The sequence below is a fragment of the Vulpes lagopus genome, chromosome 21 (genome assembly GCF_018345385.1).
Source record: "Vulpes lagopus strain Blue_001 chromosome 21, ASM1834538v1, whole genome shotgun sequence".
NCBI lineage: Eukaryota > Metazoa > Chordata > Mammalia > Carnivora > Canidae > Vulpes > Vulpes lagopus.
Genome location: NC_054844.1, coordinates 1,174,433 through 1,198,242, shown reverse-complemented (window position 1 = coordinate 1,198,242; position 23,810 = coordinate 1,174,433). Strand labels below are relative to the sequence as shown.

The window sequence follows — 23,810 nt, the reverse complement described above, 5'->3', positions numbered from 1 at the left end:
GGCCCGCCTGGCGGCTCCATCCCGGGCAGTGTGCGGTGCGCACGGGAGGGCCTGCGGGAGGCGCTCGCCGCGGGGTCAGGTCGTCGGGGCGGGAGCCGGAGCCGGAGCCGGAGCCGGAGCCGGAGCCGGGGGCTTCGTCCCGCGACGAGTCTCAGGGGCGCTGCGGGCGCGCGGGACCCCGGGCTTCGGTCTGGCAGAGTCGGCGCCAACCGTGCGGGCAGCGACCGCTCGCGGTTCCCGTCCTGGGGCCCACGGGGACGTGCGCGGGCCGAGCCGCCGCGGCCCTGAGAAACCGAGGAGAGCCGAGCGGGGCGGGCGGGGTGGAGGGGACGGCCCTCCCGGCGTCAGCAGCTGGGCCCGGCGTCCAGGGGCCGAGGCGGCCGGGAGGTCGGAGGGCGGGCGGCGGGAGGGGATGGAGTCGGGGGCCGGGACGCGGGCGGGGCAGCGGGGGGCGGGGGCCGGGCGGAGGGGCCGGGCTCTGGGCGCGGGAGGAGCGTGCAGCGGCCGCACCGCCCGGGGAGGCCCGGCGGGCGCCGGGTGCGCGGCCGAAGCCCTGCCCCCGCGGCCCGCCCCGGACGGCTGGGAGCCGGAAGAGGGCTGGGACGAGCCCGCGCCCGGCTGCCGGGCGGAAGGGGAAGGCCAGGGCCCGTGCCCCGCAGCGGCCCGTCGCGGTCGCCGGCGCCCCGGGACAGTGCGGGGCCATGGGGACTCCGCGCCGCAGGCCGCCCGTGCCCCCGGGGCCCGCACCGGGGCGGCTGCTGCTGGCCCTGCTCCTGAGCCCGCTGGCCCCGGCCCGCGCCTCCCCGCGGCTCCTGGACCACCCGGCGCCAGCGTGCGCCCAGGAGGTGAGACCCGCCGCGCCCAGGGCCCTGCGGGGGCGGGGGCGACCAGGTGCGCCGGGCGGGACCTGCGGGAGGCCTGAGCGGGGGCTGGGGCGGGTCTGCGGACCTGCGGCTCGGGAGGACGCTCGCAGCGCCGGAGAGCGGGAGAGTCTGGGGAGAAACGAGCTGCCGGGCGTCGGGGGCAGGAGGGGGCGCGGCGGCGGGGGCCCAGGGTTGGAGGGAGCAGAGGGAGGCGCGGGGCGGCCGGGCGGCGGCGTTGGGCCGGCCGGAAAGGGAGGCGGGGAGGGCCCTTCGGGGAGCCGGGGCTGGCCCAGCGGCCTCCACGCCGTGCGCCTGCGGGTCCCTGCCCTCGAGGCTTCCCCTCCGAGGAGCCCGCCAGCCCCCGGCCTCGGGACGTGGGACCCGCTGGACCTCGGCCCCCCAGACCCAGCGGGCCCGGAGCCCTGAGCGCGAGCCCCGACGGCCCGTGGGGGCCAAGGGCTGGGTGGCCGAGGCCTCCGGGCGGTGCCGCGCCGACACCCCTGCAGAGGGACGAAGCGCTGGGGCCTGGGCGCACGGCAAGACGCTGCCTTCCCAGCTCCCGCCGGCGCCCCACGGGGGCCCGGTCCGCACCCCGCCGTGCTCGCGGGGACGGCGGAGCCACCGCTGGGCAGTGGCGCTGCCGAGGACCGTCACAGGGAAGCAAACCAGCAGCAGAGCTCCGCGCTCATCCTCAGCCTCTCGCTCACGGCTGCCCGCGCCCTCCACTCCCGTCCGCTTTCCTCGGCCCCTTCCCCCACTGCTTCTCACCCGGTATCTGAGTCAGAGGATGTGAAACGACCGAGGAGATATTTCTCCTTATCTAATTTTGTGGAAGATTTGCCAAGAGGGTGGAAGATGAGTGACTGTTTAGCAGGAATTTTTTTTTTTTTTAACGTGAAAGATGTTGGGAAATGGTCTCGTGACTCCCACTTTTAGGCAAAGCAGGGGATATATGCTCAGCAGATCCTTCCCGCAGACTTGGTATCAGCTATTCTACCCAGAGAATTCCATGTTCATATTATGATGGCCCTTTGCCAGGAGCCTGCAAAATATAAGGTACTACTGTTGCTCTGGACGGAACAATAAAGAGACACCCTTGTGACCCTGATGTCTAGGAACTTAAATCCTTTAGGAGGGGAAGAGGCTTGAAGGTGCTCACTGTGGTCTGAGGCAACCTGTAGCAAGTGCTCTCAGGCAGCCAGAGAGTATACAGAATTCCAAAAAAAAGAGAAATTATTTCCAGCTGGGATGTTCTTCACGGTACATAAAACATTTGGGCAGCCCTGAGGGGTGGTCAGAGCCTCCAACACAGATGGTGGAACAGTCCAGGTGGCAGAAGGGAGCTGAGCCAAGGCCCTTGGGTGGGCAGGATAAGGTGCGTATGGTAGGGAAGTGAGAGAAGCTAGAAAGGCAGGTGGAACTCCAGGGTGACCTGGTGTCAAAGCTAGACTGAGGGTGAGAGTTTAATTGTTCAGTGGGAAGCACTCCTGAGAGTCCTGAGCAGGGGCAGGGCTGCAGAGAGTTACACATCAACCAGAGTTGTCTGTGATCTCCCACATTCTTCCTTCTCCCCACCTTGCCTTTACATATACACCCGGCTCATGGCCCACTCACCTCCACACAGCTTGCCTGCTTCATGACTAGTCCCTTTCAAAAGAAGGAAACAACACCCTTCAGATTTCTCTGCCTCCATTGGCATTTCAGTGGATGCAGCACAATATAGTGACGGGAGGGAAGGCCACAAATTTGGCCTGCATTTGCATCCCGACTTCACCACTTAGAATCTCTGCAAGCTTGGGCAGCTTAGGCCTGGGTCTCCTCACTTACACGGTGGAAGAGCTGGAAGTGCCATCACAAAGTGTGTCCGTACCACTTTCCAGAATATAAATGCCTGTCCAAAGCCTGGATAGTGCTCAGTGACTCTCTCCCAAGACAGACAGGGGCCTTCTGCATGCTTGTTCTGTTCCTAGGCCTCCAGTGCAAGCACAGGATATGGGGGCTTGATAAATATTTGTGGAATGAAAGTCAGTGCAAAAGGGATCCCTGGGTGGCGCAGTGGTTTGGTGCTTGCCTTTGGCCCAGGGCGCGATCCTGGAGACCCGGGATCGAATCCCACATCGGGCTCCGGTGCATGGAGCCTGCTTCTCCCTCTGCCTGTGTCTCTGCCTCTCTCTCTCTCTGTGACTATCATAAATAAATAAAAATTAAAAAAAAAAAAAAAAAAAAAAAAAAAGAAAGTCAGTGCAATGAGTGAATGAATCTCAAGCTCTGCTTCAAAAGCAGCCCGGGTGGCTCAGCGGTTTAGCGCCGCCTTCAGCCCAGGGTGTGACCCTGGAGACCCGGGATCGAGTCCCATGTCGGGCTCCCTGCATGGAGCCTGCTTCTCGCTCTGCCTGTGTCTGTACCTCTGTGTGTGTGTGTGTGTGTGTCTCTCATGAATAAATAAATAAAATTAAAAAAAAAAAAAAAACGAGATTACCTGAGACCAGGCATAGAGCTCTTTCTGGCTTCCTGGGTTCAAAACCTAGATGACTCTTTGAGTTCCCCCACAGAAATCAGTATTGGAGTAACCATAAGTAATTGCATTTGCCTGAGCGGTCTCCTAGTTGGCCCTTCCCCCAGCCACACCTGCTAGCCCAGAGGAAAGCTCTCATTGCAAGACAGTGACTTGGATTTGGTCAGGATGAGTGTTAAACTTACAATTTTACAGACGGGATGTGTGTTGTCTTACAAATTTTTTTATTTCCTGAGCACTTTGTGGTTTTGACTTGGTGGTGGAACAACTCTTAGATTTAACCCTTACCTTCGGGTGGCCATGCCGAAGGCATGAGGCCATGCCTCTTTTCTCTTGTGAAAAGCTGTGTTCTGTGGACGCTCTTACATGGTAGAGGCATTCTGGCAGTCAGGGCTAGGGTCGTTGCTGGCAGCGGTACCAGCATAGCTGACAGATTCCTTGGCCATCCTACCCGCCTTCTTCCTCTGACTGCTCACAGGAGGCCTACCATCTAGAGACTGTAACATCAGATAGCAGCCAGCAGCACATGGCAGTGCTGTGCAAGGGGGAGGACATGCCAGGTCAGAAGACCTGGGCTCCAGGTCATGCCAGGTCAGCCTTCCCCACTCACCGGCTCTGCAGCCCTGGGTGGGTCACTCCACTACTGAGGAGCCAGGGTTCTCACCTATTAAAGACCGTCCCCTCACAGGGGTTATGGGGAGAGCACATAAGATGTAGGTAAGTGAAAGCACCAGAGTATGTGCACTAGCTTTGGAAGGTGCCGGGGCACTAACATTCCCCTAAAGCCCGGTGCCAGGCCCTGGACCGGGGGTTAACATGCACAGCTTCATTACACACTCACAATGCACCAGGCTGCACTATTGAGCCGACTGAGCCATTCTAGAGAGGCTGGTGATTGGCAGAGGGCCACACGGTTAGTGAGTGCTGCCCCGAAAATCAAAGCAGTCTCTGACTTCAGAGGCCACACTTTCAATGTTTATCAAGTGCACAGAGGTAGACACAGTGAAGTAAATTTCTTCCTTTTAATCTTCACCACTATGGATGGAGAATATTGGCCCTACATGTTGTAGGTGTCCTTTTTATTATTCATGTGGTATAGCTGTGATTCAGAGCATGGATTCTGGAGCAAAAGTCACATGAGTGTCAGCTCTGTGGGGCCTTGGGCCACTTCACCATCCGCCCTGTGTCTCTGTTTTTTGATCAGTAGAGATGGGATAATGGGGAGCACCACCTCCCACCTGGGTGGCTCAGTTGGTTAAGCATCTGACTCTTGATTTCAGCTCAGGTCATGATCTCAGGGTGGTAGAATGAGCCCTGTGTGGGACTGTGCGCTCAGCATGGAGTCTGCTTGTCCCTCTCCCTCTGCCTCTTCCCCCTTTGTGCACCTGCACGCCCACTCACTTTCTCTCAAATAATAAAATCTTTTTAAAACATCAGAGTAAAACCCAAACCGACAGATCTCTGTCCCAGCCCTCTCCACTCCCTAAAACCTTTTCCCCCCAATTTTTTTTTTAAGATTTTATTTTTATTTATTCTTGAGAGATAGAAGGAGAGACAGAGCCAGAGACACAGGCAGAGGGAGAAGCAGGCTCCATGCACCGGGAGCCCGACGTGGGATTCGATCCCGGGTCTCCAGGATCGCGCCCTGGGCCAAAGGCAGGCGCCAAACCGCTGCGCCACCCAGGGATCCCCCCTTTTCCCCAAAATTATCACTTTTACTTAAGTTTTTTTTTTTCCTGGCATTTGCCTCCACATTTCTAGATGTACTTATATTGTTTTTCTTGGTTTGTCAACGTTAGATATTAGCTATTGACTCATAATAGATAACAATTTTAATTTCTTACATTTCTTTTTCCACTACATTTCCTCTTGTGTCCCCATTGTAATTACATCATAATTCCAGTGAAATCCATCATCTGTTTGTAACAAGCGAGTAATCCTCACTGCTGAGGCAGATAAGTGTACTTTGATTATATTCCTTTCCTGGTGTAATTCCTTTTCCCTCCCGAGATGATAATTCCTTTAATTCCTCCACACTTTTCCATGTAACCAGTCAGTTTTTTTTCTATCAGATTTGTCAGGTGTTGCTTTTCCCCACACATCAGATATTCCATCAGTTCCATTCCCTCGTTCCCCTAGAGAACTCCCTCCTGGAACCCCAAATTCTCCAGCTCCAGCCTGGATGGATTACAGTCTAGGCCTGTGGCACCTGTTGTACTAGGTATTCTGTCCTGGCTCCTGTGTCTTTCTTCCCAGAGTTTACCTCCCTCATTTTGCTGGAACATATCCTCCTGCAGTTTCCTAAGAAAATGTATAAGGAGTTGAGGGATATATATATATACACACATATATGTCCTCACACTTGTTTGATTAATTTGGCTGGTCACAAAACTCATAGGTTAAAGATAATTTTCCCTCAGAGTTTTGAGGGCATTGTTTTGTTGCCTTCTAGCAAACAGTACGGATGCTAAGGATGCCAGTGCCTTTCTGACTCTCTGTGTGTGGCACCTATCACACACATACGCACACACAGAAACATTTAGATTTTTTTATTTTTTTTTTTCCTGGTATTCCAGAAGTTTCATGATGTTGGGCCTTGGCCTGGGCTTTTTTTTCCAGGCCATTCAATGAACCTTTTTAATTTAGAAATATGTATCCTTTAGTTGTGGAGTGTTTTCTTTCCTTTTTAATTTCTTCTGTTTTCTGTATAATCTTCTGGAAATCCAGTTAATCAGACCTTGAATTGATTCTCTTAATATTCATATATTTTCTCTGCTGTGTTTGTGTTTATTCTACTTTCAGGGGAATTTCCTGAATTACAGCCCAACTCTTCTGAGATTTTTTTATTTCCAAGGTTCATTTTTATTCCCTCCTTGCTCATTTTGCCACAGTATCCTGTCCTTGTCAGTGTCTGCTCTTATCTCTTTGAAACTATTACAATTCTGTTTGTTTTAATTTGTTTTGTCCCCAGCATTGTTTCATTTCCTCCAAGGGCATTTTTTTTTTTAATTGTATGTTTTGATCTGTTTTTCATTACAGGAAGCCCTTCCTAAGTATCTGATACTCTTTGGCTGTCTGAGAATATTTTAAGAATGAGGTCCTAGTCATGATGAGCACTGACTAATGTAATGAAGTGTTCAATCATGATTGTATACCTGAAACTAATATAACACTGTATTTTAACTATACTGAAATTAAAAAATGAAAAACTTATTTTTTTAAAGATTTTATTTATTTATGACATGAGAGACACACAGAGAGAGAGGCACAGGCAGAGGGAGAAGCAGGCTCCATGCAGGGAGCCCGATGCAGGACTCAGTCCCAGGACTCCGGGATCATGCCCCGAGCCAAAGGCAGACACTCAACCACTGAGCCACCCAGGCGTCCCAAAATGAAAAACTTAATTTAAAAAATTTCGTTTAAAGAATATGGTCCTAAAAAGCTGATTAAATACTCTGTATAGATAAGGCGTATTGATCATTGGACTTTACTATAGGGGGTTAGGCTAATGGTGAACATGCCCGTCTATCAGTGGACTTTCACATGTCAGAATCTGGAGGTCTTTTCCAGGGCTTGGCTGAGATCAGAGCAGGAAGAGAGAAGTGAGAGTTCACAAAATTCTATATGCAGACCTTCATTTAACTATACCCCCCTCAGCTTCTTTGTTTATACCTCCCTGGACACGTGATACCTTTAAGACCTGATGCTTTAAAAGGTTCTGTTGGCTTCTCTCTTGTCTTATTCCCTTCTGCAGCACTCAGAGGCAAGTTCCTCCACTTGGCCTGAGCCAGTTGCTTACTCCTCCTTCTACTTTGGCTTTTAAAAATTTGTTCACATCTTTTGTCCACTGATGTTTCCTCTTTGTCCATGAAAATTTATAAAAATTTTCTCTTTCCCAGAACTTTCCTATGGTTTGGGGAGGGGGAGAAGATAATGTATCTCCATGATCAACATGCCATGACCTCTAATGGAATGAGTTATTCTATATTTCACTGATATGCATATTTTTCTCTCTGTTTAAATCTTGTCCCCTCATCTTCCCTTTCTCCATCTCTTCTGCTTCTGTCTCTTTACCCCAGTAACCCATGTGTTAATGACCTGCTTTCTGTCTGTGTATTTTTATATGCTTATTCAATCATATTCAAATATATGTAGATATATGGAAGGGTTTTTTCATCACTTATTTCCATAGGAAATTGGATCACAGGATAAGAAGTTCTTTGCAACTTATGTTTCTCACTCATCAACACATCTTAAGCATCACTCCAGGTCAATAGAAATCTATGTAACTAATTCTTTCTTTTTTTTTTTTTTTAAAGATTTTATTTATTTATTTGAGAGAGAGAGAGAGAACAAGTAGGGGGAAGGACAGAGGGAGAAGCAGGCTTCGCAGTGAACAGGGAGCCTGATGTGGGGCTCCATCCCAGGACCCTAAGATCATGACCTGAGCCAAAGGCAGGTACCTAACCGACTAAGCCATCCAGGCACCCCTATGTAGCTAATTTTCTTTCATCTTTACATAATAATCCATAGCAGATAGCAGAATATGTAACCATTGTCTTGATGGACATTGGGATTCAAACTAGATCTCACATTATTCAGCCATGGGAATGCATGGGCATTCAATATCACAGAAAAAGAGCGAAATTTAACCCATTTTTTAAAATAGCACAAGCTTAATTCTAAAACTTGATAAATTATGTACAGAAAAAGAAAAACGGGGATACCTGGGTGGCTCAGTCATTTAAGCATCCAATTCTTGATTTTGGCTCAGGTCATGAAATGGAGCCCCAGGTCCAGGCTCTGTGCTGGGAATTCTCTCTGCCTCTCCCTCTACCCACTTCCCCCTGCCCTTAGAAAAAGGAGGGAGAGAGAAAGAAAACTATAGACAAATCTTACTTATGAATATACAGGCAAACAATTTTATATAAAATTTTAGCAAATTTAACAAGTAGGATTTACTCACCCAAGACTGTGAAGTTGGTCCATTATCAGCAAATCTATCAATATAATTCATTTACATCAATAAATTGAAGGAGAAAATTGACAGCTATATAAATAAGTGCTAGAGAGGTCATTGATAAGGTTCCAAAGCCATTTTAATAAAAACTATAAGCAAAACCATAATAGAAGGAAAATACTTACATATAATAATGACTGTGAAAAACCAAGACCAAAAACAGTACCAAAAGGTGACAAGGCAAGCTCTTCCAGGAGGAAGAGGATACCCACCCACATCATTGTTAATCAACCGCCTTTTCAGACCCTTCCAACTTCCTCTTGGTCTGCATGAAAACAGGAGTCTTTCCTCATGTCCATCATCTTGCAATGGCTTTGGAGTAGCTATCATGAAATAATGGGGGGCTACCCAAATGGTATCTGTATTCCTTCCCTAGAAGAGCTTCCCATCTAAAGGTAAAAGAACCAGTTTCTTGTCCTCTGTGGCCCACTCCTAGGAGTTTCCAGTGGAAGAAGAAACGAGCATATGCATGGAAGCTAATGTCCTGACTGGTCGGGAAACAGAGTGGCACTAGAGTGAGCAGAGGCAGCCGGTGGGTTTTGAACTTTGAGGAGAACCTCTCAGGGTTTCAGTGGCCCTGGGTGAGTGAGAATTCAGCACCAGGATCTGGACAGGACTGCCTGGGGCTCATGAACCTAGTGTCCCAGAAAGTAGGGTATGGAGGCAATGCCATGCTTAGAGTCCGTCTGGAGCGTGCTCAAGGCTGTTATCCTTGTATCCACTTTGTGAATGAACCCAGGTGGCAGAGCGTCTTCTCCCATCTTTAACCCTGTCTCTCTACTCCCTCCTGAGGGAGAGGCTGACCCCAGCACCCAGAGTACACCCCTATACCAAATCCTTCTGTTGTCCTGAAAATTGTATTCCTGATCTGCTTCACCATCTGACTTTCGACTCCACATGGCATGATTGGTCTGCCTTTCCAGTTTAGCTAACTAGAAATACCGGAGCCTGAGTTCTTCCCTTGCTCCACTGCCAAATCTGAGGATGTGGAGGTCACCCCTTATAATAAGAGCTTCCATTTATTGAGTGCTTACTATGTGCCAAGCTCTAAGGAAGGGCTGCCAGTGATGAAAGAGCAGCCTTTAGGTGCCAGACCCTGGCAAATATTGTGTCATTAGCAGGAATTGACATGATTCCCTGGGCACTGGAGCCAACAAAATTCCTCATAATGATTTCCTTAGGGCTTCTAGTAAGCTGCCTGTTTAACAGTCTGGGGGCACTGTATTACTTTATTTAATTGTACAATTAACACAAATACATTTCCACTCTCTGAAAGTTTTTGTAAGACAGATTAGAAGTGGAAAATGAGGGGCTCCCTCCTCCAGCCACACACTATCACCACCAGCCCACTCCATGCCCCTAGATCTTTATGTGTTTCATTGAATTCTCAGCAATGCTATGAAGTTTGGTACCTCTGGTTATTCTGATTTTACAGTTGAAGCAATCAAGGCCTGCCCATGTTTGGTATCTTGCCTAAAGTCACTTAGCTGGTAAGTGGTGAGTAGGTGACTCAGTTCCAAGGATGCGTGTGCCTGCCTTCCAGAGTAGAGCCAGCTGGCCAAACCTAAGCCAGTGATTACATTCTCTAATGTTTGTAATTAGGGCTTCTAAATTTGGCTCTCCAGAGCTCCCCTGGGCTAGAGTTCACACATACCACCAAAGTGGGAGGCAGCATCAGGTAATATTTGTGCTTCAGCTCCCTGATCTATAAAACAGGGCTGAGGATCACACTTTGTCCTGAGCATGAGTGAGGATTCGTGAAAGAACACCTCCGAGTCACCCAGAACAGGGCCTAGCATCGAAGGGAGCTGGTAACCAGTTGGTGACTCTTCCATGGCTGAGCCTGTCCCAGGGGCTGTGGGTTTTGTTCCCCTTCTTGCAGCGCTGTTCGCCAGCAGGAAGCCCCAGGACAGCTGGAGGGCTTTTCAGCAGGATGCCCCTGGAGAGCCCTCTCCATATCTTTTAAAACTGGGGAGTTCCCGGCTATTAACAGCTACCCAGAAAATGCCCTTTACGTGTTGTCCAGTGCACCACCTGCCATCCTGTTTTTTGCTGGATGGGCAGGATGGGAGAAGTGAGAGGATGAGATGATTCCCTGCCCCAGGAGCGGCCCCCAAAACTGAGGTTGGTGCCGTGTACGTTTTATCCTGGAGCAAGAGCCAGGGAAAGCATGGGGAGCCTGGCTTCTGAATTGCCATTCCTTCACGCCTCTAATTACCTCCTTCCTTTTTTCCACAGGGGCTAAACTGCACAGTCAAGAATAGTAAGTCATCCGTTTTTGCTCTTCCTGTTGTTGCCTTGTTAATAAAGTGCCAGCCTCATGTTGCTCTCTGACACGAGTGCCGCCCCGGCACCTGGGCTCTGGGTGAAGGTTACACCTTTCATTGGGAGGTGTCCTTGAGAATCCAGGATGCATACACCTACGTTTCTTATCAAGAATACCCATTATGCAAAAGTCAGAAAGTGAGAAACGGAATTGCTATTTTGGGTTTTGAAAATATTGTCTGGGGTGCTGCCCTGGTGTTTGTCTACGATACGATCTGATTTGCCAAAGCTTGTCACTGTAAAGTGAGAGACATCTGTGATGTCGATCCTATTTTGTGTTTTAATTCAAGGAGGCACATACTTCAGGTGTCTGTGCTAATTAGAGATGAGCCCTAGCATAGAAAATAAATCAACTTTTGTCACCACCCCATCCTTCCTGTGCCCTCTTTCACTGCTTTATCTCAAAACCAAGTTTCATTGCTTTGTCTCCTCTCCTGAAGTGCCCTATAGACCTCTAAGATTTGCAGTGACTCTGACAAACTGGGGAAGACAGGGGCAGGGTAATAAACCCAGCTGAGGGTCACGGGCCCCTGGGTGTTTAAGGTCTACCTCTCTGGAGCCGCTGCTGGGGCATCTTGCTTGCACCCCGCATTCTTTTGCAGTTTCTTCAGGTTCTTGCAGAGCATGCAGGTCTCTGATTTCTGTGTTTTCTTGCTCCAGGTACCTGCCTGGATGACAGCTGGATCCACCCTCGAAATCTGACCCCTTCATCCCCAAAAGATGTCCAGGTCCACCTGGACTTTGCACAGACCCAGCATGGAGACCTATTGCCTGTAGTTGGCATCAGATGGACCCTGCAGACAGACGGTGAGTGGGCATGTCAGAGGGGCTCGGGAGGGTCTACCCACCTCCAGGTGAATCCACAGGCTAGACCACCCCCCTCTCCCACCAGACTCAGAATTGGGCTCCTAGTTCTGTGCTCAAGACACAAGGGCCCAGATTTCATGCTGAAAGCCTCCATTGTTTCATGAAATAAATGAATAAGTTTTTAGTGATTTAGATATTAACCCACGATGGTATCTTCTCAAGCCACCATTCCTTCCTTCAGCCTAGAATCCTTGCTACCCTGGAAAAGAAAGTCAGGTGGTTAATTCTCTGGCTGCAGTACCAAATATTTATTGGAAGATGGTAACACATTGGCCAGTGTGCTTTGTCCCTTGATTTAGAGGCTGGCATTTTTTTAAAGTAACCTCCACACCTAACATGGGGTTCAAACTCATGACCCCAAGATCAAGAGTCACCTGCTCTACTGACTGAGCCAGCCAGCCACACCTAGGGGCTGGCATTTTTTAAAACAACCGCCCCCCCCCCACCCCAAACCTCTTCAGGGATAGAGAGTTGAAGTTGACAAGAGCCAGCCCCACATGTGTGACCAAGGCCTAAGGGAGGTCAGCCTCCTTATCAGCCTCCAGTCTCTGGTGCCTACCGCAACCTCTCCAGGGCACACGGGGACAGCCAGGGTTGACACCCAGGCCATGGTGCCGACACCCTAGCACAGCCTTTGCCTCTGGCCCAGTGTGAAGTTTCACTGGTCCTTGCCCAGCAGGGAAGTAAGTGTCTGCTGAGCAGTGGGCCCAAGAGTGAGTTGGAAGGAACAGGAAGTGGAGGGTTAGGTACCATGAGCAGATTTTCTCTTAAGAGTGAGTAAGCATGACAGGCAGGGAAGTGACACACCCAGTGGTTTGTCTGTTTTTGATCTGAGTCTGTTCGCCTCTTCTCCCTCTGACCTCCAGCCAGCATCCTCTTCCTGGAGGGTGCAGAGTTATCTGTCCTGCAACTGAACACCAATGAACGTGTGTGTGTCAAGTTTGAGTTTCTGTCTAAACTGAAGCATCATCACAAGCGGGTAAGCAGCCGGCCCCAGAGTAGATTGTGTTCTTCCAACAATAGTGAGGAGCAGAAGGGTTTTTGAAAGCTTTCCAGACATGCCCACCCTGCCTTTGCTTCCGACTTTACCTAGCTGTTCGTTGTAAGTCCCGTGGAAAGGGACTTCCACGGCCCCCTCTCCTGCCTCCTTCTTTGTAACCCAGAGTGATCTGGGGCCTGCCTCCAGGAGGAACAGCTCTGCCCAGACCAGAGTGCTGTACTGGCTGGGGCACACTCAAAGGAGTGTGCAGCCCTTTCCATTTACTTTGCTTCTGGCTGCCCAGTAGTCATATGTTGATTCTCATCTCCTTTGTTTAAAGCATCGAATCACGGACTGTGGTCCCAGGACCCTGCGAACCGGTTAGAAAGGTAGAATCCAGGGCCCCACCTCAGACTTCCAGAATCAGAAACTCTGAGGGCAGGACCCAGCAATCTATGTTTAACCAGCCTACCAAGTAACTCTGGGGCAAGGTCCAGTTTGAAAACTGCCTGTTGTAATCTGCAAAAGTGCCTGTTTGCAGATCTCCACAAACACACTCAGCCAAGATAGGTCCCTTCCCCTGTACTTAATGATGATCCCAAACTTGACTGCTGGTGGATGGTGAGGCCCAGGTGCCTAGATCAGCTTAAAAGCAAAGGGCCCCTACCCCATCTACCCCCAGGCAAATTAGAATGGGAATTGGAATCAATATATGTCATCTGCACCATCCAGAAAATACCCTCACACCTTCTGTTGTCTCTGCAACGAACGTGTCTGCAGGCGCAGGGTGAGTGGGGTCTGTAGCCCTCCCTCTGTCTGCCCTTTTGAGCTCCAGAACATTCTCAAGAGATCCTGGCTTTGCCATTTAAGGAGGAAGAGTCACTTAACAAATGGCTTTTAACTGCCCGTGGTGTGCTAGCTCTCCCAATAGCCCTGAATCCTCTGGTTCAGCTCCCTGACACCATCGTCCTGGAATCTGAGAGGGCTGACCCAGAGGAGGACTGGCTTTCCCCTGGTTCTCCCGTGTGTGACGCTACTGCCTACTGATGAAGCCAGACCCAGGGTTTTTAGGTAGACAGCAAAGACCAGAGGAAACCGAGGGTAAAGATGCACCTACCCTGATGTTGGATCTTGCTGTGAGGGTTATTTTCTTCCTCGTCACTGACCTTCCAGGAGGTAGCAGAGGGTGGACTTCTTGGGCACACGCTACTGGGTAAGAGGTGTGTGTGACCTGTCCAACCTCCCCTTCCTCCCTCTCTTCAGTGGCATTTTACCTTCAGCCACTTTGTGGTAGAACCTGGCCAGGAGTATGAGGTGACTGTCCACCACCTGCCCAAACCCATCCCTGACGGGGACCCAAACCACCAGTCCAAGAATTTCCTCGTACCTGGTAAGAGTGCCCTCCAAGCCATTCCTTCCACCACTCAGCTCTTCCTCTTTGAGAAGAAACCAGCAGGTGGCTCAGACATCAGCCTCCCTGCTCAGCTGGGCTGTGGCTGCATTGTCAGCATGTGGCTCCTTCTGAGGTGGTCGGGAAGTTCCTGCCCAGGAAGCGTCAGGAAGACAAGCTGTTCTCAGGGGAGTTTAACCCTTGCTTCGAGCCTTGTCCCAGCTCCCATCACCTTGCTCGGCACCTTTGTCCGTTTCATTCCCCGCCTGCCCTGCCTGGCTTTTTTGTCTTTACACTACCTGCATTTCTCTATCACCATCCTGTGTGCGACACTGTCTCCTCTTCCCCCTGTAATCCATCCTGCCTGGGAAAACTGCTGGGTTTGTCTTCTAAAACATCATTTTATGTCTGTGTGCCTTTCAGTTCTCTGTCTTCCTCAGCATGCAGCCATGACCTACATTTCCCATTGTTTGAAGCCAACTGCGTCTGGAGCCGCAGCCCCCTTGAGGACCGGGTCTGTGACCTATACCCATCCATGCGAGCTCCAGAGCCTCACTGCCTTGCATAGAGTAGGCATTCAGGAACTGCTAGCAGGAACTGTTAGGGATGATGACAGCCTTCTTCATTCCTGGAGCACTCTGCACATGCACACACACATGCACGCACATGCACACACACATGGACACACACTGCCTGCTTACCCTGTCACTCCCTGACACGTTTCGTGATATTTTTGTGACGTTACATTATGCCTTTGTTTTCTTTGGTCTCTTCTACTGGAATATGCTCTCCAGAGGGCAAGGGCTCTACCTTATTCACCAGTCTGTCTCTGGTGCCTAAACCTGTGCCTGGCACATATTGGGTGCTCAGCAAGTGCTTGTCAAATGAGTGAGTGTCCCCAGTCCCCTCCCTTGTTCCTATAGTAGACCCACTCAGGCCCTATTCCTCTATGGCAAGTCCTACCTGTCACATGTCTTCTTAAACCAAAGTGAAAATGTTATAGTCAAGGCCACTGGGGAGGAGAGTTCAGGGAGATGTCTGTGGAGCTGTGGTCCTCAAGGCTTTCTCCACGCCTGTGGAGGCATCATTGAATTACCTGGGAGCTTGTTAGAAATGCAGATTTTCACGGACCCACCCCAGACCAACTGAATCAGAAACTACCTGTTGTGACATGCATAGGAAAGTTTGAGAAATGCTGCCATGAGGGGACAAAGTATTTCTGCCCGTGTCAAGAATCAGAGGCCAGCTGCAGAGAAAGCTGATGGGGGCAGGGTAGGGGGGAGCTGGAGTGGGCTGAAACTCTCCCTCAAAGCAAGCTCAGGAGGCATGCAGTTGAGTCTGGGAGGTTCTCTGAGAAAGGAGGTGTGGCACAGCCAGGTCAATACCTGGTTCTGTGGGGCCTCCGGCTGGGGCAGCAGTTTGGTCCTTTGAACTTTGAAGGGGCCACCTTTGAACAGACTCCCCAGAAGGAAAGAGCTTGTTATCTATGGTGTCAGGAGTCTGAAAAGGCACACTTTCTAAGGCAGAGGCTCAGTGGTTTCCCCTTCTTCTGGGTTGGCAGGCTGCGAAGACCCCGGGATGAGGATGACCACACCATGTGTGAGCTCAGGTAACCGCGCCGGCAGCTTTGTGGTGGGGGTCTTGACTCGGATGTGCGCGTGTGCGCGCGCGCGCACACACACACACACACACACACACACACACACTCACCCTCCCTCCCCCTCTATCTGGGTCTGCACCCTGCCCAGGCAGCCTGTGGGACCCCAACATCATGGCAGAGGCCCTGGAGGCCCACCAGCTGCGGGTACACTTCACCCTGTGGAATGAGTCTGCCCAATACCAGATCCTGCTGACCAGTTTTCCCCACACGGAGAATCGGAGCTGCTTCCATCGTGTCCTGATGGTGCCCGAGGTAAGGCCAGCCCTGTCCTGAGTCCCGTCCATAGCTCTGTGCTACCACCTCCACGGGTCCTGACATAACTGCTGCCCGGAGCCTGGCAGGTACTGTGCCTGGCTGCTCCCAGTTCTGCATTGCTCTGCTCCTGTCCTTTCCTTCTGATGGTGGTGTCCAGGCAGGTCAGTGCTGGATCTTTCCTTTGGCTCGTCTAGTCTGATCTCTGCCTTGCTCACCTCCCCCGTCCTTCTAGTTCCTCCTTCCCCACAGTCTCCCTGGTTCTCTCTGTTTTCTTATTCCACCTGTTGCAAAAAGGATCTGAAGAGTTTTAAGATATTAAGACAAAGGGGGAATAAAGATGAAATAATATGAAGCCAGCATGGGGCTACTGGAGAAACCATGTGTCTGGCCTTTGGCTTATGAACACAGACTTATCTCCACGGTCCCTAGCAGCCAAAGCAAAGAGAGAAATGCCAGTCACTAAATGTGTTCCCGAGCCAACAACGAGCTGGTTGCCCCAGGGAAATGTAGTCTTTTCTGGAATGAAAGCCTGGGGAGCCTTTCTGGGGACAGCCTTCCTGGGGGAGGTGGACAGCTCGTGCCCAGCCAGCCTGACCCACTCTCTCCCCTCCCTATAGCCCACACTCAAGGAACACCATCAGCGGGCCAACATCACGCTCACCAGGTCAAGCTCTAATTGGTGCTGCCGCCACCAAGTGCAGGTGGGTGAGTGTGGTGCACACAAGTGTGGGAGCACCTGCACAGGTGGGCACTCCTGGGGGGCACAGTAAGGAAGGCGCCAGCTCAAGGACCTATGCTCTCTCCGAGGACCTGGCTCCGTGGTCCCCCAGGGTTCCCTGCCTGCAGAGACGGCATCTCTGCCTTTCCTGGCCCCATACTCCAGGCCTCCCCTGGACAGGGCTTCTTTGGCCCCCTGTAGCAATAGGCCACCTTCCTGGGAGGCAGGTGGAGATCCTGGGGTAGCTGGCCAGGGTCTGTTGCCTATGCTGGCAAGGAAGCAGTAGTGGAGAGGGCCCAAGCCCCCCAACCAATGTCTCAGGGTCCCACTCTGCCCTGCTCTCACCACTCTCCCAGATCCAGCCTTTCTTCAGTAGCTGTCTCAACGACTGTCTCAGACACTCTGTGACTGTTCCCTGCCCAGAGATTCCAGATGCTCCAGGTAGGAAGTCTGTCGCCGCTTTGAGGCATTTTAGAGAGGAGAGTGAATGAAGGTCATTCCTTGACTTGAGCTGAACCCTAACTTGGTTCTCAGGGTGGGGGCGGGCTTTAATTTTCCTTGGAGGTATTCAAGCCTGCAATGTGGGGCTGTGGAGACACTCCTGGGTTGGACTCTTGACTGCCTGTCCTTAGCTGTGCAGCCGTGGGCAAAATACTTAACCATTCTGATCCTCAACTTCTGTGACTAAAAAACTGGGGATTGTAATTATCCGAGAGTTGCAGTCTGGGCCACAGAGCATGAGTGCTTTACCATGTTTGCTTTTAATCCTCACAAATGGTAACCCCTCATACCATGAAGGAGAGCATCCCTCCCCCAGCTCATAGATGAGGAAATAGAGGCGCAGAGATATCCAGTAAGTCGTCCAAGATCACACAGCATGGAAGTGGCAGCGCTCTGGGTTCTGACCCAAGCCCATTCCTGCCCCCTGCGCCACGGCCGCCTTTTCACTCAGAAGCAGGGCAGAGAGCCACAGGCATCACATCAGCCCAGAGGAGAGGCTGGCCTCCTGGGTGGGAGTTGGGGCGTCTCTCAGTAGACCAACAACCGGCTGCTGCATGGAGATGTTGTCATGAAGTTTAGCAGGTGCCTGGAGCGCTCAGTGGAGGGCCGGGGTGGATGTTGGCAATGGGTTTTGTAGTAACTGCTAATAACGAAGAACACTGTTTCCCTTTGTTCTCATTGCAGTCTTGATTGCAGGTAAGCCCAGCCGTCCTTCCTGTCCTTCCCCAGGGGCCATTCCTCAGGCCATGTCAGAAGTCCCTGCCTAAGCCTCTCTGGAGCCAGGCAGACAAGGCTGAACCCAGAGACCAGCCCGGGGGCTGTGGCACAGGCCAGAGGGGACAGCCCGGGGGCCAGGCAGCTGGGCTGGGGACCTCAGGGCTGCTGTAGCAGGCCGCTTCAGCCGCCTCACTATACTGTTCCGCCCCCCACAGACTACATACCCCTGTGGGTTTATGGGTTCATCACGGGCATCGCCATCCTGCTGGTGGGTTCTGTCATCCTGCTGATCGTCTGCATGGCCTGGAGGCTACCCGGTAAGGGGCAGGGGCTGTGGGGGCACATCATGGGGTTTGCTCCTCTGTCCCCCTTGCTCCCTGTGTCCTCTTCTTTCCGCTCCCGTCTCTGTGAGGCTGTGCTCAGAGGGCACCCTTGAGTGCCAGCCCTCCCATCTCAGATGAAGTCCTGACACTGGCTCTCTCGGGCCACGGCAAGTTCGGTGGTCGAGGGGTCAGCCTGCAGGAAGGCTGACCTGGGCTCAGATACCAGCTCCAGCACTTAACTACCTGGGCAAATTACTTCATTCTCTGAGCCTCGGGTTCCTCTTTTATAAAATGGGAATTATAAAGATACTCACATCGTAAGATGAATATAAGGATCACACAAAATAACATACATGGATTCTTAGCATAGAGCCTGGCACATATTTGCTCGACATATGTCAGCCACAATTATGTTAATTGCTACTGAAATCAATAGTATTAAAACAGACTGGATGGAAGTTGCTAGGAAAGGGTTTCCCTGCATCAGACATGATCAGCCAGGCAGATGGGAGAACCTGAAGGAGCTCATCCTGCGGCCCCCAGGCTCGTACGTCAGTCGGGGAGAACAGTGAGGAACAGCATGATGTGAGAGAGAAGGTTCTGGGTGGGCTCTGAGCTCTGCCTCCCTGCTTTGCAGACAGAGGCAGATTGCTTAACAAACCCTAGATTTGGTTTTGTCTTCTGTCAAATGGGGTGATAATGCCTCCCTCTCAAGGTTGTGGTGAGGATTAAATGGTACAGCCACTGGAGGGGCTGCCTAGGGGGTGCCCATAAGTACCCACTCCCTCTCCCTGCAGCCCTCTCTGGTCACATTCTGAGCAGGAGAGCCCATGGGCCTTTGGCTTCGGAGCTCGGCCCTCCACGCTCCCTCCACGGCCCTCCACAGCCCCGGGGCCCTTCCTTCAATGGCCTGAGAGCAGTTTCCACACTGACGGCTTAGTCAGCATTCAGTATGGATCATCATGGATTATCATTCAAGGGGAGGAGTACTGCACCAGGCATTGGAAGACCCCCAGAGAGGGCCCTTCTCCGCAGGGCTGTTAACAGGGTCAGATAAGTTCACATCTCTAGGAGCACTTTGAAGATGTATTTAGTTTAGAGAGTGGGGGAGGAGCAGGAGGAGAGGGAGAAAGAGGGACTCTCCAGCAGACCCCCCACTGAGGCCCCACACGGGCTCCACCTCCTGACCCTGAGATCACGACCTGAACAGAAACCAGGAGTCTGACGCTTAACCGATGTGCCACCCAGGTGCCCCATGAGTGCTTTATAAACTAAAACTCGCTCTACATGCCAGCTGGGCCCTCTGCTTCATTTCTGCCTTTGCACTTCCGGCCTTCTTTCGGAGTGCCCCGCACCACGGGCTGAAGAAGAGGATGCTCGTCCCACGGTCTTCTGGTAGTTCTGGACAAGGCCCAGAAGGTGGAAATCGGGACTCAGGCTCTTGGGGTCTTATTTGGCCATCCGTGGGTTCTGTCCATCCTGCACGTCACTGAGGGACGGCCTCCTACACCACAGGTTCCTTCTTTGTATCTCTGAGGGAGCACTTGCACAAGAACGTCGTTTCCCTCCTCGCATCAAAAATACTAGGAGGAAGTGTCATAAGCAGGCAGTGTCTGAAGCTGTGTCGTAGGCCTGTGCAAGGACGCTTCTGGGGAAAGAGGCCTTCCCTGCACGGGGCATTTCCTTGGGGGCAGGAGAGGTCACCACTGTAGGAGCAGTGCAGAATGCTGGAGACTCCCGCCGACAGCACGTACTGTGTGCCAGGCCCTGCACACAGTCTCGCTGAATCCCTGCTGTACAGACCCACTCACAGAGGAGGGTGCTGAGCTTCAGACATACCAGTAACTCTCCCAGGCCTCACAGCCACCCCCGGCACACCTGGCGCTCACACCCGGCGGCCCCTCACAGTGCAGGGCCTGCCTTGTGTCGGGGTGGGACAGCACCCCATCACAAGCCCCAGCAAATTGATCCCTATTTCTCTTCCAAAACAGCTGCTTCGGTATGTTGTTTTTTTTTTTTCTTTCAGGGTCTCATTGTGAAAAATACGGTAATGACACTAAATACACAGGTCAGTGTTTCCTGGTGTGGGTGGGCTGGGTTTGGTGAGTGTTGCTGTGGGAGGCATAACGGAGGGCTCTCCTGCAGTTTAGCTCCTGGCTTCCTTCAGGAGGCCTCACCAGGGAGGACCTACCTTCTGGGACCCCCACACAGAGGGGACCGCAAATGGTGAGGCTAGGATAATATGTTTGAAATCACCTGGACAAGCAAAGAAGGGAAGGGCACCATCTTTTATGAAAAGAGGTCCTACCTATAACAGGTTTGTATTGCAAAGGCAGACCTTTGGACCTTTTTTCTTTTTGATTACAATAATTAAAGTACAGGCTAAAAGACAGATAGGAATCTTGAGAAGGAAATTCACCCTCCCATAAGGCACCAGACTGTGATTCTTTGCAGGCAGCCGGAATGAGTGAAATAGCAACATTTGGCTTATTCTGAGGCCTTGGTTGTATCACTTACACTAGGGAGCCAGTGTGTGCCTAATCCAGGCTGCCCCCTGGGCTGCCCAGCTAGGAGTGCTGCCCTTGGCCTGTGGTTTGAGGATGAGCGCAGGTGCACACCTGAACCTGTGGGCCTGGCTTTCCTGCTTTCCTTCTTTCCCTCAGATATCCAGCCCAAGACCAGCCTGACCCCTCCACCCCTGAAGCCCAGGAAGGTCTGGATTGTCTACTCTGCCGACCACCCCCTCTACGTGGATGTGGTCCTTAAGTTTGCCCAGTTCCTGCTCACCGTCTGTGGCACTGAGGTTGCCCTTGACCTGCTGGAGGAGCAGGTCATCTCAGAGGTGGGGGTCATGACCTGGGTGGGCCGCCAGAAACAGGAGATGGTAGAGACCAACTCCAAGATCATAATCCTGTGCTCGCGAGGCACCCGGGCCAAGTGGCAGGCCATCCTCGGCTGGGAGGAGCCCGCCGTCCAGCTTCGGTGTGACCGCTGGAAGCCCGCAGGGGACCTTTTCACAGCAGCCATGAACATGATCCTGCCGGACTTCAAGAAACCAGCCTGCTTCGGCACCTACGTCATCTGCTACTTTCGTGACATCAGCAGCGAGAGCGATATCCCTGACCTCTTCAACATCACTTCCAGGTACCCACTCATGGACAAATTTGAGGAAGTTTACTTCCGGATACAAGATCTGGAGATGTTTGAGCCTGGCCGGATGCACCGTGTTGGGGAACTCACAGGTGAGAACTACCTGCAGAGCCCCAGTGGCTGGCAGCTCAAGGAGGCTGTGGAGCGGTTCCGGGAGTGGCAGGTTCGGTGCCCTGATTGGTTTGAGCGTGAGAACCTGGGCTCAGCAGATGACCAGGACCTCCCGTCCCTGGACGAAGAGGTGTTTGAAGAGCCACTGCTGCCACCAGGAAGAGGGATCGTCAAGCAGAAGCCCCTGGTGCATGAACCTGCCCCTGAGGGCTGCCTGGTGATAGATCTGCTTGTTGGTGAGGAAGGAAGAGGACTGTCAAGACTTGAACCTCAACTTCAGCCCCAGGGAGAGCTGATGGCCCAGACCCTGCAAACTGTGGTGTTCCCAGTGAAAGAGGTCCCTTCCGCTCAGGCGGTGGAACCTGTCCCTCACACCGTTGAGAGTAGCACAGCTGGCCGGTTGGCCGTGGTGGAGGGAGATGAGGCCTGCCCGCTGTTGGAGGGTTGTGGCCCTTGGCGCAACAGCGTCCTCTGCCTCCCCATGGACTCGGAGGAGCCTCCCCTCTGCAGCACCCCGATGGCATCACCCAGCTACCTCCCAGAAGACGTAAGGGAGCAGCTCGAAGGTTTGATGTTCTCCCTCTTACAACAGAGCCTGAGCTGCCAGGCCCAGGAGGGGTGGGACAGAGCCGCAGTGGCCCTCAAAGACCTCCGCACACCCTACGAGGAGGAGCAGCGGCAGTCGGTACAGTCCGACCAGGGGTATATCTCCAGGAGCTCCCCACAGCCCCCTGAAGGACTTATGGAAATGGAGGAAGAAGAAGCAGAGCAGGACCTGGGAAAATCGGCCAAGCAGCTCTCTCCTGAGGATCTGGAGAGCCTGAGAAGCCTCCAGAGACAGCTCTTCTTCCAAGAGCTTCAGAAGAACTCTGGCTGGGACAGTGTGGAGCTGGAGGTGCCCTAGGGCCTCCCCAGACTCAGGGTGTTGAGCAAAGGGAGTGTGTATGTACACGAGTGTCTGTATATATGCATCTGTTCATGTGTGAAATGTTTGCCTTTAAATGTAGACCTTGGGCAGCCCCAGTGGCTCAGCAGTTTAGCGCCTGCCTTTGGTCCAGGGCGCGATCCTGGAGACCCGAGATCGAGTCCCGCATCGGCCTCCCTGCATGAAGCCTGTCTCTCTCTCTCTCTCTCTCTCTCTCTCTGTGTGTGTGTGTGTGTGTGTGTGTCTAATAGATAAATAAAATCATAAGATAAAATAAATGTAGACCTCTTGATCCCTGGGCATCCCCCTTAATTTTCTCTCTCTGACCCTCTGGCCATGTTCTATCCCAGCAAGAATCCACAGCCCCTTCCCAGGAGCTAGTGACAGAGTGTTCTTGAGTTTCCATCATGCAGTCATCCAATCATCCAGCATTGATTTTGCACCTGTTAGGTGCCAAGCATCTGAGATTAACAAAGGTAAATTGCACAGGTGCCCTAGCCACCAAGGGGCTTGACGATTAGTGAGAGTGACAGATTAGTAAACAGGATGGTCCTGTGCAATGAAAAGGCGTAGTAGAGGTCTGCCCAGGGCTGTGAGAATACACAGAAGGAGCACCTGGGCCAAGAGACAGTGGTTGGAGAGGGCTGGTCCCAGGGGAGAGGCCGGAGCCCCTGTTGGAAAAGGGCTGTGGCCAGGCTTGGGGGTTGGAGGGCTGGGCCATCAGCTGGGTAGCCTGGCATTCCTTTGATGTGGTGAGCTGCTATCCTATAGACAAGGGTCCTGAGGACCAAACATACCTGAAAGCCACCTCAGATCATTTTTGGAAAGAGGATAGAAATGTGTGGTGGGAAATCTAACAGCATTCAGCTGGGAGAAAAGTCTGAAATCCTGAGCTCTCACTTTGGCGCTGCCGTCAGTGGGAGAGCTACAGCAGAGGAGTCTCTGGGACTGTGTGGCCGGGCCCCTGGGCAGCAGGGCCCCCAAGCTTGGGAGGCCCCAGAGTTGGGACCCCAGGCCTGAGTGTGAGGTGTGGAGGCCTCACAGCAGGTGGGCGCAGGAAGTCCGGGCAGGAGCGGGAGGCACGCAGAGCCCGGCCCTCTTTCAGGGGCAAGGAAAATATGCCACTCTGTACTTAGAAGTCTGACGTGCAAAGACAGTATTTGAGGAGAGATGCTAAGGCTCAGTGTTTGAAGAAGTTTTTCCTGAAGTGCCCCTGGGGAGAAACGAGGCTTCTGTCTGTCTGGGGTCCCGGTGAACAATGCTGGGATGCTGTCTGCTGTGGACTTGGGTGTGCTCCGTTACCTGTCCTCGAGCCCCTCAGCTGGAGCTCCTGGCTTCAGTGAAGGGGGGAGGACTCTGACAGGTAATGGGAAACCAAACATCGCAGGTCCTGTGTGTGTGTGTGTGTGTGTGTGTGTGTGTCCCACACATGCATACATGTGTGCAAAAGGGGGAGTCTCAATAAAAGAATGAATAAATTCATTAACTCTG

General features: G+C 52.4%; 1 protein-coding gene across 4 annotated transcripts; it reads left to right on the top strand.

Annotated features, from left to right (window-relative positions):
- IL17RA (interleukin 17 receptor A) lies at window positions 1-23,810 on the top strand. 4 transcript variants are annotated; one of them, XM_041735685.1, is made up of 13 exons: window positions 1-845; window positions 10,637-10,661; window positions 11,384-11,530; window positions 12,457-12,569; window positions 13,833-13,959; window positions 15,521-15,568; window positions 15,708-15,871; window positions 16,492-16,575; window positions 16,949-17,033; window positions 17,778-17,789; window positions 18,026-18,127; window positions 20,160-20,201; window positions 20,797-23,810. In XM_041735685.1, the coding sequence occupies exons 1-13, from the start codon at window positions 702-704 to the stop codon at window positions 22,296-22,298; spliced, it is 2,595 nt and encodes an 864-aa protein (XP_041591619.1). In that variant the 5' UTR covers window positions 1-701; the 3' UTR covers window positions 22,299-23,810. The 4 variants fall into 4 exon arrangements, with proteins under 4 accessions (XP_041591619.1, XP_041591621.1, XP_041591620.1 ...); XM_041735687.1 differs by lacking the exon at window positions 18,026-18,127; XM_041735686.1 differs by lacking the exon at window positions 17,778-17,789 and having other exon boundaries at window positions 470-845.